At 48.6% G+C, this 17,192-nt stretch overlaps 5 protein-coding genes across 5 annotated transcripts; 2 read left to right on the top strand and 3 right to left on the bottom strand.

Moving 5' to 3' along the window:
• Nucleotides 1-743: 743 nt before the first annotated feature.
• EPUS_09068 (uncharacterized protein) lies at nt 744-4,092 on the top strand (the record flags this gene model as incomplete). The annotated part of the gene is made up of 5 exons (XM_007806902.1): nt 744-874; nt 934-1,173; nt 1,232-2,307; nt 2,366-3,034; nt 3,116-4,092. 5 exons carry the CDS (start codon nt 744-746, stop codon nt 4,090-4,092), a joined length of 3,093 nt encoding a protein of 1,030 aa, XP_007805093.1.
• Nucleotides 4,093-6,833: 2,741 nt separating this feature from the next.
• On the bottom strand, nt 6,834-7,154 carry EPUS_09069 (uncharacterized protein; the record flags this gene model as incomplete). The annotated part of the gene is made up of 1 exon (XM_007806903.1): nt 6,834-7,154. The coding sequence occupies one exon, from the start codon at nt 7,152-7,154 to the stop codon at nt 6,834-6,836; it is 321 nt and encodes a 106-aa protein (XP_007805094.1).
• Nucleotides 7,155-8,645: 1,491 nt separating this feature from the next.
• Nucleotides 8,646-9,482, top strand: EPUS_09070 (uncharacterized protein; the record flags this gene model as incomplete). Its single annotated transcript, XM_007806904.1, has 1 exon — nt 8,646-9,482. One exon carries the CDS (start codon nt 8,646-8,648, stop codon nt 9,480-9,482), a length of 837 nt encoding a protein of 278 aa, XP_007805095.1.
• A 3,376-nt stretch (nt 9,483-12,858) lies between these two features.
• Nucleotides 12,859-15,732, bottom strand: EPUS_09071 (uncharacterized protein; the record flags this gene model as incomplete). The annotated part of the gene is made up of 2 exons (XM_007806905.1): nt 12,859-15,005; nt 15,057-15,732. The coding sequence occupies 2 exons, from the start codon at nt 15,730-15,732 to the stop codon at nt 12,859-12,861; spliced, it is 2,823 nt and encodes a 940-aa protein (XP_007805096.1).
• A 585-nt stretch (nt 15,733-16,317) lies between these two features.
• Nucleotides 16,318-17,178, bottom strand: EPUS_09072 (uncharacterized protein; the record flags this gene model as incomplete). Its single annotated transcript, XM_007806906.1, has 1 exon — nt 16,318-17,178. One exon carries the CDS (start codon nt 17,176-17,178, stop codon nt 16,318-16,320), a length of 861 nt encoding a protein of 286 aa, XP_007805097.1.
• Nucleotides 17,179-17,192: the final 14 nt, after the last annotated feature.

Consider the following 17,192-nt stretch of genomic DNA (forward strand, 5'->3'; position numbering starts at 1 on the left):
TCTAATAGCTCTTAGAGTAAAGTATAATATTCTTATAATGCTTTTAAGCAAGAGTAACAAGTTAATAATACTTAGGGAGCAGATTCTGGTTCTCTATATAAATTAAAGGATTCTTTATAAGGTGATAAGAATAAGATAGCTCTAGAGCAACAAGGCAAAAGCCCTTAACGCTAGAGCTGCGCTTGCTAACGTTCTTAAAGGAACAAAATACGTACCAAATATACCCTTTTTGCTTTATATACGTTGCATCTCGCTACCGGTTACTGATTATCTTGCCCTCAGGATCCTTCTGCGTTCGATGCTCCAGCTCTCTGTAATTTCGAGTCTCCTCATCATGATGAATACACTGAAAACGCCTACAAGGGTTTCTAGGGTCTCTATGGCCTTGAATCGTTATAGCAAAGCCCTCCGCCATAGCGAATACATTCAAACGCTCCTGGCACTGTTCAAAAGAGTCGAAAACTTCACCTTTGGGAGCAGGAGGAAGGCGCCAGGCAGGGTCTCTATCATTAACGAAGCTCTTAATAGCATCACGGAGGTGCACAGGGCACCCAGCCTTTGCTTGCCAGGGCAGAGCCATTGCAGAGACTCAACACCAAGATATCTATATCAATGCCTATCTGAGAAGCAACAGCAGCATCAAATCACACAAATGGTGGTGATAGAAAGATTTTCAGGAACACTACATACAAATTACTATGGTACGGTCACATTTAGGCCGCTCGGCGTGCCGGAACGCCGATATGCCGAATCCGCAGAAATCGAATCTGGCTGTCGAATCTGGCTGCCCTGAGACAACCCCGACAACTAACCCTGATGATCCACCTAAACCGTGCGACTACTTTGACATGATTGGAGGAACAGGTACTGGTGGGTATGTTTTCCCCCTTAGAATATAGAAGCATACAGTTGACTTACTGATGACTCAATCAGATTGATAGCAGTTATGTTGCGTCGTTTAGAGATGACTATTGACGACTGCATTGAGGCTTATGTTCGTCTCGCTGATCGGATTTTTAAGAAGCCTGGACAACGACTAGCCAACTGGAACGGTCCGGTTAAAAGCATATTTAACACTAAAGCATTGGAACAAGAATTCAAAGCAATTGTTCGCAAACAGACAGACACAGAGAACACTCTCTTTGAAAATGAGGAGAATGAATCATGCAAAGTGTAAGTCAAGTCCTTTCTACTGACCTAGAATTCTATTAATAAATAACGCTGATTTCAGTTTTGTATGTGCAACACGAATCGAAAATGCAAGACCTATGCAATTTAAAAGCTATCCATCTCGGACGTCCTCTGATCTTTTACACTCTGCTCGAATCTGGGAGGTCGCTCGAGCTACTTCTGCTACCCCCTTATTCTTTGATCCGATCAAGATCGGCCGTTTCGGTGAGGGGTTTACTGGTGGAAGGCCAGATATAGACAACCCAATACAAACAGTCTGGAATGAGGCCCAACACGTCTTTTTACGCGAAGAAATGATGCTGAAAGGTAATCTTAAGTGTCTGGTCTCAATTGGCACAGGCGAACCATCACTTGAGGCTTTTGGTGGCAACCTACGAGCAGTAGGGCTCAGTATAGGAAGAATGGCAATATATTCGCGAATTGTAGCACACTCATTCCAAAGCGCGCATGGAGAGCTTGTACGCAACCATCAGTACTTTCGTTTCAACATAGACCAGGGGTTGGAGGACATAGGACTGGAGCATTCCACACGAGCCGGCGACATCATGAAAGCGACCAGAAATTACCTGCAGTCTGCGGAGTTGAGTTCACAGATACAGGCGTGTGCAGGGAGACTAAAAGCTGGAAGGAGAGGACGTCGGCCTCGAAGCCTCTCCTCTCCCTGTGCCGTTTCAATTCTCGGTCAGAGCTCTCTATCAGCCCCTCCACGTAAAGAAGGTCAGACGTTGCAGCCTCCCCCAACTGGTTCATCTAGGCAGCCGACTGTGCGTCTGGAGGACTCAAGACATAATGATGTTCAAGAGGACATCAGGAGTGGGATTAAGGCAGCTTTTAACGGCAGTCCACATGGACCTTTCGATCCAGGCCGATTTTGCACTGCATCTTTTCATGTTTCGTTGAGACTGGAGGCTTTTCTCGACTGGTATTGCGAAGCTGATCCCTGTCGGGATCTCGAGGCTGTTCTTACCCTTACTGGTTCTGCAATCGACGCACAGGCAGTTACGTGTAAGCAGTACATGAAACAGACATGGCCTTCCAGTGGAATCGATACACTCCGAGCTGTGAAAAAGGCTCTAGCTCAAGCTAAAGCCAATAGCTCACCTAGCCCTTATGAATGTAAAGTTCCACTCCTTGAAGCCTTTACTGAAGTAGTACACCAAACTAACATATCCAGGCACACTGTCTGATGGTAGTGGCTTCGAATGCTCTGTTAGCGATTCCCATCTCCAGGTTTTTGCAAGTGGTATGCAAGCCTCTCTGGTCGAGATTGGGGAGCAGCTCGCATGGCTTGGTGCTGCTCTACAAAGGTCTCCAAATACTACAAAGATGGCCTACACGACTGCACGAGTCGTAGATCTAAGATCCACATCATCTCAAGAGACTACGTCCGCCCAAGCCCTGGCCATAAGTATGAAGATTCACTTTTTGACTGATGTCCTTGATGAGGCTACTCTTGGACTGGCCCACAGAGGATGCTGCTGGCATTTATTATTTCATAAACCTGTCATTGTTCAGGGTTATCCAATATCGCCTCGTACGCATAATGAAAAAGGACTGGAGATTTCCTTGGATCTAATGGCCGGGTTGGGTAACGCAAATTATCTGACTGAATTTCATGGTATTCCTGTCTTGAAAGGCTTCTTTACAATGTTTGTCGCTACAGTATGTTCTGACGATTCACTGGTCTGGCACTTCCTGTGCAGCAAGAATGAAAAGCGAATATCTTATTCGGAGGCGGTGAAATACCACCCAGATGGAATTACTGGCCCTAAGCCTGAAAATCCGAATGGGGAAGCCATCAGACATTTCGTCGGTTGGGCTCCATCAGTGAGAAGACTCGCTGGTAAGTCGAGAGAAATCAGAGCGATTGATCCCAGCCAAGGTAATACAGGAAGTGTGTTGCTAACGGGTTTCATTTTTAAAGGTACTTTCGACGCCGATTACGACCATATAGAACGGAGTAGATCGGGATATTGCTCCGCAGGATGTGTATTGCAGAACCTGTCATTCACTGCAGGAAGGTATATCACATTCAGCGGCACGATCGGACCAGGAATCAGGAATCGACGGCTTATTACTTTAGGAGATCGCGGGTACGTCGAAGCCGTGAATTATGCCCGTCAGAACATTTATATCAATCTATATGATGTCGAAGAGCGCCGTGGCTGGCTATTTGATGGGGCAAGCGTGGTGCTTCATCTTTCACGCACTCAGCTCTCACATAACGCAAGTCCTCTCAGTAGAGGTCTAGTGTTAGAATTGCAAGCTCTTCACCTGGCTACCGGCGATGGTGGAGCGGAGGCTGCGATTGCCGCATTAACAGATGCACGCAATATGCACCTTGAAATAGCTGATGACCTTCTCGAAAGCAGGATCGAAGAAACGATAACAGAGGGTGGGGCAGCAAGCAGAGACACCAAAAAAACGGGCAAAAGGATGCTTTTTCATGAGCTAGTGAAGCGTAATTTGTGCCTTTCCGAGAAAATGAGTGAGCACCAGAAAGATCTAACGGAATCGAATGGTATAATAAACCTCCAAGGCATCAGCTCTCACAAACTCGAAGGCTGGGATTTCCTCGATCTCGTCAGCCGTACAACGTCATTGCAACCCCGTTTTCATTGTTTGATGCCGTCCGGCAGAAGTTGGGTAAACTTCACTAGATGCGTTAATACGATTAACCTTCTTGGCCGGAAGTTTGGACCCCTGATTCAGCCTTCGCGCGATGCCATCCCACTTTGCGATAAATGGAAGCAAGTTCCTCTAGGTCAAGACTTCCTCGCAACATGCGTATCAACAGTGGATGAGATCTGCCAAAAATGGGGAGACAAAGAAGCCAACCCTTTCCAGCTTGTACAAGGAATCTACTGGCACAAGACACACCTTCTTTTTGAGAGATGTTAATGCATTCCGAGTGGGAAGTATGTTTGTGACCGAGCGCAAGTTCTTCTACCTGAAATCCCCTGGCAAAAAATTCGTGTGGATCCATTTCAACATGGAGAAGGAGCTGTTATATTTGGTCGAGGCAGCGGACGCCCTCCACTAAGGGAAGACATTCGTAAAATGCTAGTGAAAAATTTGCGAGCCGGAAGGCAATCGTCGTCGCAGAATAGGGGGAGCACTCCCCCCAATTCTGCTTCGCAAATTCGCACTCCCGGAACAAGCCCTAGGATGTCATTGCAGAATGGCGAGAGGCATTCCTTCAATGACGTTTCGCAGAATGTCAGTGCTGTTAACCACTCCAACGCAATCCAGCTTGGTGGAGATAGACCTAATCTTCAAAGCCACGGTCAGTTCACCCATCAACCTACCCATCAACCCGCCCGTCAACACGACAGTCCACCCCAGCGCCAACACGATTGTCCACCCGCCCGCGACCTTCAATCTACCCGTCGACTCGACCGTCAGAATGGGACAATTGGGTCGTCGCTCTGCAATCTGAAGACTGGACGGATGGCGAAGCAGAAAGAGGACTGAGACGATCGTAAGTCTTGAGAGCTTGCAAAAAGCTTGAAAAGATAGAAAGGCAACAATCGTGATCCCCTGGTGAGCAGAACCAGGTGAAAGCGCGAAATGGGATTTGTCTCTGCACCAACTGGCTATGTCTCGTTGGCGATGGTCTTGGTCTTGGCCGGTTCCCTGGAGCCAGCGTTCGGAGCCAGCGTTCGGAGACAGCACAACAGGACGGCACAACAGGACGGCACAAGAGGGTCTGTACCGTACCATTCTAACCAGAAGCACTATCTGTACCGTTGGTACAGACAGTGCTAGCGACAGGAACTGAGGAACGAAGGATGAGGATCTATAGATTTCTTAATTCGGTTAGATCGCAGTTGAGAAAGAAACTTATAGTATTGGCAATCTGCTGCTGCGACTGAGCTTATCGACGCTATAGCCCTATCTTATATTACTCGTTTAGACACTCCGTGGCCTTAATAATATTCTTACTAAGCTTGTTTTAATCTGTAAGGTAGTGAGCTTAGTACCACTAAAAACGCGTTATATTTCAGTAGCGAAATTAGAAGAAACACTGATCAATCAAGAGCAGGTGAACCGCAAGGGTTATGCATAGAAATTCTAACCAACTTGAATAAGCACTTGTATAGTTCGACAAATGTCTATTCTACTTGGCAACGAATAAGGTGCAACAGACCCCCCTTATTATGCCACTGGCATAATATCGAGAAGAGACCTCTGGAACCAAAGTGTTGTGTAAGTCTGATTCTCTACCTACTGGTCGGCTTACCGCCATATGACCGTGTTGGCTAGTGCCAACTAACTAACTGTTGCTATGGTACCGGTTGGGTACCGGTAGCCAGGAGGGCTGTCATCTCCTGTGAGCCTGACACCCCTCCTTTCTCAATTCTCAACACTAAGCCATCTATATCTACTACTTATTTCGGTACTGGTATAGTCACAGCGGTACAAAGGGCCTCGTCTTGTACCGTTGGAAATGAATACCAAGCCTTTTGAGTTGCATCAACTTCAGCGTTCGACATACTCCACTCAGCATCTCGTCGCAATTTTCATCACAATAAGTGTTCTGCATATTTCACTGCCAGTGACGAAACCGTAACTGATTTTCACTGTTCAATTATCTCTCACCAACATGGGGTGTCCCTCATGATAATGATGACAGGACCTTCAGAGTCTCTCGGGAGGTAGCTGGTAATGCTGCTTGCTGTTCGGCTTCAAGCCCAACGTGCCTCGATTCTACATGACTTTGAGAGCTCCCTTGTGTGAGATGTGACGATATCTCCCGTCAAGGATAGACAACCTTGATCGACTGCACTTCTGTTACAATAAATACTAATTGTGGGCGTAACTGAGTCGGTTCTTGAGCTTCTTATGCTTTCTCTGACCGACATTCCAGCTTCACACTTCAACACCTCAGGGAGTCATCCGAATCAGACATTTCCGAGAGCAGGTATTGCGAAAGAATTACAAACGCTGAAGGGTATGGCGCTCCCGCTGATGCCTTCACTTCTCTTCTCTTTCTCGCAGAAGGACGATATTTCAGTATGCCGGTAAGGGTGAACCCATCATCGAGGGCTCGCGGTCGTCAGAGTCATGTCTATGATGTAAGGCTGATGGACAGGGTCAGAGATGCGTCTGCTACGGGAGTCTTGTATTTCCAGCCAACACCGGAAATCATCAATCCTTCCACCATGAGGACGGGGTGGAATTGACACCAGAGGTCGGCGCGCCTCGATCCTGATCTGACGCGAGTACAAAACTTCCATCACGCGTTGCCGGAGACCGATGGTATGCCGTGGATGATATCAACTCTTAGCTGGACGAAGGGACATCTTATGGTAGTCTGCGCAATGACTCTTGAAAGCCATCGCACTTGGTGAGGCAATTGTTGGGCCAGGAACCACCCATCGACGGTAATGAGCATGGCTAATGGTAATGCACTACAGGCGGCATCATCGAGAGGTGACGAGAAGGTGGTAGAGATGCTACTGGACAAGGAGGCAACGTTCGCCAAAAATGTTATCGTGGACGGCGTTTGCGCTCCCCCAATGTATGTGCCGAAGAAGAGAATACCTAGCGTGGCATTGCGGATAGGTTGACATTGTAGCTCCAGCCACGATTAGTCATTACCCCTCCCCATCGTGCATCTTACGGCTCCCTCACTTGCTTCACCACGAATCCTCCAGAAGACTCGAGTTTGCGGGCACATTTTCAGCATCTTGCCAGATGTCGTGCCGCGGCCCATTGTCAAATTTCGTCGCCGCCTTGGCAAGGTCCCTGCACCAAACTCTTCGCCAAGACAGAGACGAGATCCAACCGCTGGAGAGTCCGCTTTCCGAACGAGCATTCCGACACTCCTGACTGAACTGAGAAGTGAACGAGCCTTCGGCTTTCTCTTCCGGCTTTTCGTAGGGAGGTCCTTCGAATGCTATCGATCTGAATGTTATGGCGAGCAGCACTATCGCCCGGTATGGATTCTCAGCGGCCATCATTGTACGGCATTTCTCGATCCACCGCTTTCTCATATTGTGCATCTTAAACTCCAATTCAGCACGTGCCAATTTCACTTTCCCATGTAGGCGTCCAAGAGACTAGCACTTTCCGGCATCCAGTGGTTGACTCTGTAGCCCATGAGATCACGATACCCATGCCATTTCCTCGTGAGATGTCTTTGGTTGCCTACCTGTGGCGCGCGGCAAGAATGCTCACAGCCTGTACCGTTGCGCAATATCTCTTCAGGCAAAGGCGGCTTGGAAGGCGGTTGGCCTATCCGATTGTCCCCTGACTAGTCTACGTCGCTCTTGACGCCGGCCGGGATCGCTTTTGGGAACCGAGGCGCTGAGGGTTCTGTGGTAGAATTGCTCTAATTAGGTAGTTACATTTGTATGAAAACTTTGTACTCCGTACCATAGTAGATTTGTGCCAATTTCAAGTGTCTCTCCCTTTTCCCTACAACAGAATCTCCGACGATGACAATGTCCAACAAACAGTGCTCATAGCGAGCAGTAATAGCCGTACTTCTAAAGTAGAATGCTGTTATCAAGCATTTGACCGCGGTCTATCTCAGCCCCTCCCAATGGATCTTGCGTCAAGCTGGACCCCTGGACGATTCTGATGCCGTTCTGCGCAAGACACGATCAGCCGGTAAAGTCTCCAGTCGGCCCTACGGGCAAGCACTACGGGCAAGCACTACGAACATTCCCAGGCGCTTACTTCCCTTTCAATACTACGTAAGTATCTTTCTCGGGTCGAAAGCCGACTCCTTGCTTGCTCTGTCTCCACCTGCTTTCCAAATTACAGTAATAGTTTACGCAACGCTCCTGACACTGCCCAACCCTTTCATAATCATACTCGGCTGGCCCGCAATCTCTTACACTTGGACTTCTGCGGAAACTCAAGCTCGACTAAACCTCGAGCCTGTCCCTTATACTTATCGATCCGTGCCTCCTGACTTCAACGTATCTCATATCTCTGTCGACTTCTCCTCGCAGTCCTCTATAACACCACTCTGCCATTCTTTTGGTCTATCTTTTGGCATCTAGGTGACAACGTGGCGAAGTTGCCAGACTTGCACCTAGTAGAAATTGGCGAAGCAAGCAGCCACACTGGCTCTACGCCCATTGTCATCCAGTGGTACCTTATTCCTTGACCCGAGTCTCCTGTAAAGCCCAGCTTAGATCTCTTCGCTGAGTAAGGATCTCTTTACGAGCAAAGGACGAAACCGACGTCAGACAACCTCTATTTTTGACATAAAAGCGCATTATCACCTTCATCGTCTTTTGGCTACTTTGTCCGGCCTCTCAGTCCGATCCCGGCCAGGTTGACCTCTTCACACCCGACTGCGAATGTCAGCACTGTACAGGGGTTTCATACCATTGTTGGTTACAGGCGCGGTACTTGGTGCACCACACTGTGTCGATCAGGCCCAACCCGCTGTAGCTACTGTAACGGTATACAACACTCGAAGCTCACCATCCGGCATGACTTCGAGCCATGCCCATCCTACCACCCACCACAGTTCCAACACAAGCTCCAGCGCTGCACCTGTTGCTAAGTCGGCCGATCCATCCAAGCAAGGCTGTCACTGGCTTGTTCCTGGCGTAGGTTACTTCACGCATAGGTCAAAATTCACGTTTGACGGCACCACTCTTCCGGCAGGTCTCAAGGCCAATGTACACACAGTCGGCGGTAACGCACCATTCAATCGTTGCTTCACGACCTCGAATGTGTACATCGACAATGGCTTTTTGATTCTTCGGGTCCCGGGTGGACAAACAGAATCCCCTATCGAATGTGGAGAAGTCCAAACCACCTTTACCGACATTCTTCATGCTAGCGTCCGTACCCGAGCAATCTTCAGCGAAGTGCCAGGAACCTGTACCGGGATGTTTTTGTACAAAAACGATAACCAAGAGACTGACATCGAGTATCTCTCTGATCCAAAATCTCTCTCCAATAATGGCGTTGGTGCTCCAATACCGTTGCACTACACCAATCAAGCCAGCATGGCTGGAAAAGATGCTACCTATTCGACCGGTCCTGGCTATGATGATATTACCACCACCATCCACGAGTACAGGCTAGATTGGGTCCCCGGGCGCACTTCGTTCTATCTTGATGGCGTTTTGCAGAAATCATTCACAACCAATGTGCCTACCCAAGCTGGCCCTTGGCTATGGAACCATTGGACGAATGGGGATGAAGGATGGTCAGTTGGTCCTCCCGCAGTTGACAGCTTGTTCAGAATCCGGGACATTGTCATGTACTATAACCGGACTAGTATAGAGGGGACTGTGGGCCCTAATGGGATGGGGTGAGATGTTACAAGCAAGCTCGTCTTGGGTCAGCCCAAATGAGCTCGTACTTTGTCCGGTTGCGGACTGACGGTACTGACGAGACGGGCATGTACGAACCTCAAAGGAAAAGACTACATTCTTATCGCACCTAGTCCTTCCGATTGTATTCCTCTTCTAGATGATAACAGAACATGAAGCTGGCTTCATCAAATTTGTTTTTTTCGCCACTTGTACACTTGGCATACTGTTCACGAGTATGACTGTACCAATAGATTGAAAGCCGACCCATACAGCCTCGAATCATGCGCCCCTGCTGTTCCAAGTAGGCCACGTATCAGACCTGCCTCCGTCTCCGAATGCCCAATCCTGCTGATGCATTACCAATAATTCAAGCATTGCGAGCTCAGTTTGTCCTTATCCTTCTATCACTGTTCCAGATCCTGAAGTATATACACCAATTCCTTGTCCGACCCATCCGCCAAATCAAAGGACTCAGAGTGTGGGCAAGATCCTTCTCGGAGACATTCCTCCTGTTGCTTTCGTTTATCCTCCGTTGATCATCGACAGAGGAGAACACTTCTGAGATGTGGATTCGCGGAGAGGTAATGAGTATTGGTCGCAAGTCACCCTCTCTTGTTCTGTTGCGACTTGCACAGGAGATAGCTATGCATACACAGTCGGACATGCATTGCTCAATGTGGTGAGCAGAGCCATATTCCCTTCTAATCCGTACGCTCGATATGAATGCTCAGGGTACTACCCTTCAGATCCTTACTGCAGACCCCCATCATCTCTACGCAGCTCTTCCCACGGCGTCCAATCTCCCTCTTAGGACCTCAGACAGCGGAGGGGTTCCAATTCCGCTCCTTACCCCTACAAACGGGACCAAAATCCAGCCTCAACCTTCTATTCTCCTATTTTCTGCATTTCATCCATCGATGAACGCATTTGGGCTTGCCTTCCTGGATGCAGTAGGCAGATTGCGGTGGAAAGGAGCTTTCCACTCACACAAATCCTGTTTTAAGCCAGGCTGTGCATAATCAGGGAGTAAATTGGGGCCTCGACAAAGCTGCGAAGCAAAAGACGCGGAAGCAAAACAAACGGGTCGACACAATTCGAGAGTGAAGACGCTGTTGCTTGATCCGTCGGCATTTGATTTGCAGCATCTGATGGATGACAAACCAGCGCAGAACATCCAGTACTCCAAAGAGACCAGAAGATTTCCGTTTCTTGTGGCAGGCAACCATATTCCCTCTCTAGACACATAAACGGTGAAAAGGTCGTCGGAGTTCGCCATTGTTGCAACAGCAAACCGTGTCGCTCGTCTTATCTTTAAAAGCAATCGGTTGAGTAGAAGGAGAAGACCGGATCGTAATATCAAGGGCCAGCACACCACAATGTCCTCGCATGAACGGAAGATCAAACAACAGACTGCTCGAGCAAGACCAGCGACAGGATAGCATACTGATCAGGAAGCTGGATGATTATTATTTTGCGTGCATGGCAGGGGGAGTCAGGACACGCAATGATGTTTCCTAATGGCCGTCGAACAGGAGCTTTAACTTTTTATTGTAGGGGGCTCATGAGACAGCGCAGAAATAGAAAGTCAAGATTACCAAGGAGGATTCGAGAGGGAGTGGAATACACCTGTGTAAAAAGAACAAGGATATCGAAACGGTGTCTCTGCGTATCGAAGGGACTGAATCAACGGACCAAGTGTTACTCAATTCTACTGGTCAGGCTGCTGTTCGGGTTCTCCATACTTCGAATTACCAGTGCGGTCTGCAATCCAAAGCACTGTCAGCAGCCCGTCCAAATATATGGTTATTGTAGCTTTACGTAGTAATCTGAATTGTCCGTCCACATTGCGCCTCTAGCTCAATTGGATAGTTTACCACCCCGAGAAAACAACAGGCGCTTGGTCTACAGCCGAACGATCAAAACCAACCCATGGCACCAATTCCAACCTCAGCGTGCCACTCCGAGTTAATCTACCTGCCCCGCTTGACGTACAAGAATCCCGCCATGTCTCTTCACAATCCCAAACCGGTCAAGCTCCATTGGCCCTAATGTCTATTCAGAATAGCGGTCCTGACTGGGAGAACGAGAATAAGAAGAGCGAGATCTCACCTGGGTCACAATTGCCATTAGGTACTATGGTAGGCGGTGGATTCTGCTTTGAGTTATAGCCAGTGGGGTTGGGGGAGGTCTCGACATGTCTCATTCCTTTTTCTTTCCTTTTCGGGGTGAAACGGATACATAGGTGGGACGACAATGTAGTTCTCTTCTTTGAATAGGTGATGCTATTCTTGCTGCTCTCCTTCTCTTCCGACTTGTCCTTTCCGGTGTCAAAGGTCTGGTACCAAGTAAAGAAGTTCCGCGAGTCCAAGATGCCCTCGTGCATCACGTTTGAGGGGCTCGGTGACTAGGTTCTGGGGAGTGCTTGTCAGCGGATCAGCGGGCATCTGAAGACGTTTCGCCATGGTGGTACGAGTTCTTGGATGCTAGAGACTGTCGACTTATGCAATCCTTGGTCTTGGGGAGATATCATTCGCTGGGAGACGATAGATGCAGGAATGAGACATGTTTTCCTTGGCCGTTACTTCAAAAGATATCATACATGACTGCAACGGAGCTGGTGGCTTGGGATTTCGACTAGAATTTTTGTATGGTGCGTCATGTATCAATTCTCAGCCGATCACTGTGGTGTTCCTTTAGTCTGCAAATTGTCGATGTCAGCATGTAAGAGGAGAATAATTGTGGACTTGATATGTTCAGGGCGGGGGCTCCAGCGGAAATCCTCCACTGCCGACTTACCACGAAATCCGCGGATGTTCTGCCCTCCTGCGCTTTTGATCGACCAGAGGTATGCGTAAATCAGAATGGAGGTTACAAGGAAGCCCGACATGTGAATTGCATTTCCAGGATGAGTGCTGATCGACACACTATATGATTTGATCGTATGAAGCGCTGAATGCGGGTGGTATAGGGATGGATGAGTGGCTCGCGCCCAACGACTCAGATTCAGGGCACATGATTTGGGACGCAAGAACGACGATTCCCTAATCATCAAGCGTTGGGGTGTGGGAGAAGACATGAACACAAATATAGGTGTGCTCGCTTTGTCAATCAAGGATGGAGATGTGAGGGTGAGGATCTGGAAAAATCAATATCATCAAGAAAACTCGGGTAGAAAAATAGTAAGTAAATTGAAATCTCTAGAATGGAAGACGAAGGAAACGTTAAACAAAACATACGTAAGATTCTGCGACTGCTTTGACAGAACCATTCTATCGATTGACGTTCAGCTGTCCATGGTATCATTTGCTCCTGCTTTTACCCACTGCAAATGTAATCCCCTGCCGCGATCACTAGCGCCAGCACCGCAAGAGAAAGATTACATTACAATGCAGTCTTTCTCTCTATCCCGTGATCTGCCAGAAGACTGCGAAACGCCCAGGCTATTATTGGTGTGTGGTCTCGTCAAAGGGGGACTGGGTTGAAATTGAGAAGTTTCTTGAAAAGCTGACATCCTCCTTGGAGCAGCTTGTCGTCGCGCAGGCGGGTACACTGGTGTTGAAGGACCTGACGACGGAGAGCGACCATGGAAAGAAGGATGTTGGGGATGACCTGTAGGCGGGAGATAAGGTTTGCCTTTCGCTGCTTCTTCGTATGCTGGAGGTGGAGCTTCGTCTGAACTGGGATCGACGGGTCTAGTAACACCCTGGTTATGTGAATTTCGTGGCGGAATTGCTGGTCGGGTGGCCTCCTGATCTCCTGGCCGGTTTGGATGACCGGTACCTGAACTTCGATTCGTGTCGTTTGCGTTGGAGCGCCGACGAGGGTCATCCAATCGAGCCTCTTCCTCCTCTTGCAGCTGAAGCGCCATGGCAAAATCAGCATCTGCCTGTTGCTGTTGTTCTTGGAAGGAGGCTGGTGACCGAGCTCCCTGAAGTTGACTCGGCTGCTGGGGATCATAACTTGTGGATGAACTATCGAGTGGAGTCTGCTGAGTCTTTGCAGTTGTCTCAAGATTACCAATCGGTCTGAAGTCACCGGAGAAGAACTCGCTATTCTGTCCACTGACATCCACCAGACTCTCCCATATCACCTCATCTCTATCCGAATAGCCAGCATCGGTAACGAGTGTGAACAATTGACCTGATTCTGGATGCTTATAAATAGTGCTGAAGTGATCATTCCTAAACAGTATGGCTAATCCGGCAGGATACAGCGATTCGTAAATGACTTCGAGACCATAAGGCGTGATCTGAGTGGGATACGACTCCAAAAACGACTTGATGGATGAAATGTCCTGCAGGAGCTGTTGCTCCTCAGATGTCAAACCCACCCTGGACAGCTTGTCCTCCAACTCCTCTTCCCTAAACTGGATGGTCTGTGCATCTTCGTATGTCTGAGCCGAACGAGCAAAGGCGGCTCGTGCAGGATCCGATCGAGGCGCAAGCCAGCCGTGAACAAGAGGTATGTTGAAGGCACCGTAGAGACGCATATCGTGGGTATTCTCAAAAATTCCTGGCTTCCTATCGTTATTCAGTGATAAGGGAAGATGCAAAGAAGAATTCCGTGCATCCATCAAATTTGGAGATGGAGTCTCATGGGACGCCAGCCTAGGATTCGCGGTCATGCCAGTATGCAGCCTGAGCAGAAATCCATTCAGCTCATCGACGTCGGGAAGTTCCGTCAACTGGCCACCTCGCCCTTCCGAAGTTAGTTCATCCAGTAGAGACTCGATGATCAGTCCCAGAGAGACTTGCTCTCTCGTTCGTAGGGCAGCGCCCAGTGCCGAATGAGTGTCATTTTCCCCACCAAGAATCAGGGCATTGACAAGGGCAAGGAGAGGACAGGGCCCGTTCTTATTCTGTGTGAGCATTGATGACCTTCGTAGAGTCCGACTGTTGTGATCAAACCAATTGAAATGCTTGATCTGGTAAGTCTCGTTCCGGTGCTCTCTCAACTTGGACATTTCGGCTTCCGTGGTTGCATTCGAATGCTCTCTAAGTCGTGAAGGAGTTGGTGGAGGATCTAGGGACAGCTCTGGCTTCTGAGGTATGGTCCCCTGTGATGGAATGGGCCCCTGGAGGGGGATGTTCGGGTCTCGCTCTGCTGGCAAAAGAACTTTGGCTGTTTGGAGAGCGTCTACAGAGGGGGTAGCGGGCAATTCTTTCTCCAGATTGACGCCGACCGATGACCTAGCATTTCCGCTAACAATGTTATTGTCCTGAGCTGAGCCACCTATAGCATTCCACGGCCACGGGTGCAGCGATTCCGAGCCGGTATCCTCTGACATTTCACTAGCTACAGGTATCAGCGCTGATTGGTGATTGCCAAGGGGGCTCTCAAGGGAGGGAGAACGCAAAGTGGAAGGTTTTAGTTGTGCTCGAGTAGCGCAAAGAGATGTCTGCTCTGGTTCCAGTTCCCGAAATGTACTATTCAAGTTCAGAGTAGAGGGACGGAAAGATGTTGAATATTCCGAGAAAGGTCGGTCCACGAGAGAGAGATTCGCAGTCATCTCAACTGGTGTCTCTAAGAGTAGTCAGTTTTAGTGGCGGTATGAAGTCTATAAGCTCTTCTTACCTGGGGTTGTAGCTTTATGATCGTCAATATCGAACATGAACGCATTGGATGAAGATACTGAGTTCTTTGTGAAGGAAGTGGACGAATTTCCCTGTCGAAAGGGGTTGTTTGAGCGGTGTGGCAATTTCGGAATATTCGGACCAGGAATACTAGGTGATAGAGAAGCGGATATTGGCTCTGGTGTAGACAAAGCGGCCTTGTCGACGTTGGATAAATGCTGCGAACGTCCTGTATTGTCGTGTACATCCTCCTCCCAAAAGTCTCTCGACCTTTCACTGTCCATAGATGACCTGGGTGTAGCCTTCCCACTGCCGCTTAAACATGCCCTCAGTGTGTCTGGAAGCCCAGTATGCATATTCTGTAGGCTCCGAGTTGTACCACCTGCCTGGAGTCTCACCGGCAAAGGCGTTTCGTCTGTACCTCCTTTTGGAGCGGATGGGCCTCCATTGTAGTCAAAATTCACAGCACCGGATGCTGGTTCTTCGCCTTCGAGAATCGGGTTGGGTCTCGGGTGGTGATATGAGCTCGAATATGAGTTTGACGTTGAATTCGACGGCCGTGTCACAGTCTCATACGAGGATGAGGTCAACGAAGCAGGTTCGGAGGCGGGAGAGAGATGAGACGAAGTGGATTCAGATGTGAAAGCGCCTGCAGGTGTAGATTTGCGGACGACCATGTTGAACGAAACAAGACAGCCACCAATACTTGTTCAGAAAAGGCAGCAATTATCGCGGAGGTGCTCGCATGGCTTTGAGCAGGCCAAACCACTACCCCCAGCGCAAAGAGATTGGGCAGTTCTGCTGTTGCCGCGTCATGAGCACGGAAGATTCATCGATTAGTATGAATGTTCAAGCGAGCGAGGTACACAAGCCCATCTGGAGGAAGCGGACAGAAGCACAAGGGCGCGCAATATGGCATTGTATGCAAGCATTTACATGGAGTGCTGCCACGCATACGAATGGTCGAGGGCGGAGACTCTTGCTACGTACACAGTCCTACGTAAAGTTGGAGATGAGGTTAAACCAATTGTGGTTACTCCCACATGGCACAGTCGGATGACGTAAGATGAAACAGGCTGGGGCGGGATTGAAGTCTTTCGCAAGGTATTGCCTGATATTGAAGAGTAACGCCCAACACCACAAAGCGGGCCACCCCACAAAGCGGGCCAATTTCGGGTTAGCAACAACACCAAATTCTACTGCATTAGAGCTGCTATACTCATTCAAATTGGCTAATTTCGATAGAAATAGCTTCTATAGGCCTATTCTAATGTAACAGTACGCAGAATTCGCTTTTCGCCGCCCTCCTTGCGTACGAAATGGACCTTTTTAGGCGCTAGAGCAGCCCTGACCTGTTCGAGATTCCACGACCGCTGCTTTGTCTCTTTTTGTATCCTTTTTGAGCGTTTGGTAAGCTCTTGCTTCAAAGCCAATTGACGTAGCTCTCGGAGCTGCGTTCGAAGCAATTGAGCGCCAGTATGCTCTTGAATAGCGCTGTGGCCAAGCTTTCGTACAGCGCGTCTTGTTTGAGGCGTTGTTTTGGCCTCAATTTGACGAATTAGTGCGCGTAAATTGTCACTCTGCTTTGGAGTGCTATAGAGACCATCTGACGTAGCTGGGGGTTGATACTCAGGCGTAGTACGTCCAAAATTTCGAATTTCAGGGTCATTGAGTAGTTTTTGCTTATTTAGAGGCCAAATTCCTGTATGATGCCATCCAGCACGAATATTTCGCTCAGTAAATGTAGTTTGACGTGCTTCAATATAGAGCTTGGTAAATACTCTGCGGTTGAGTGTTGCAAGGCCTGTTAGTGCAAATCTTTGTACTAATTGGCCATATGCTGCTTTGAGAGGCGAAAAGGGTCCTAAATCGAGTGGTTGAAGCTTATGAGAGGCATGAGCTGGTAGATAGAGTGGATGGATGTCGTTTTGAAGGCAGAGATACTGAAATAGGCCTGTAGAATGACTGTCATGGCCATCAAGAATCAGAATAGAATGCTTGCCTATAGGCCTCTGTGGAATAAATATCCGCCTTAGCCAATCAATACCAAGCTCATTATCAGTCCATCCCTTTAGAGAGAAGGCCCAAATAATGTCAGGTAGCTCATCAATAGCAGGGAACATATGTAGCTCTGGTG

This window comes from Endocarpon pusillum (genome assembly GCF_000464535.1).
Source record: "Endocarpon pusillum Z07020 unplaced genomic scaffold scaffold6365, whole genome shotgun sequence".
Classification (NCBI taxonomy): domain Eukaryota; kingdom Fungi; phylum Ascomycota; class Eurotiomycetes; order Verrucariales; family Verrucariaceae; genus Endocarpon; species Endocarpon pusillum.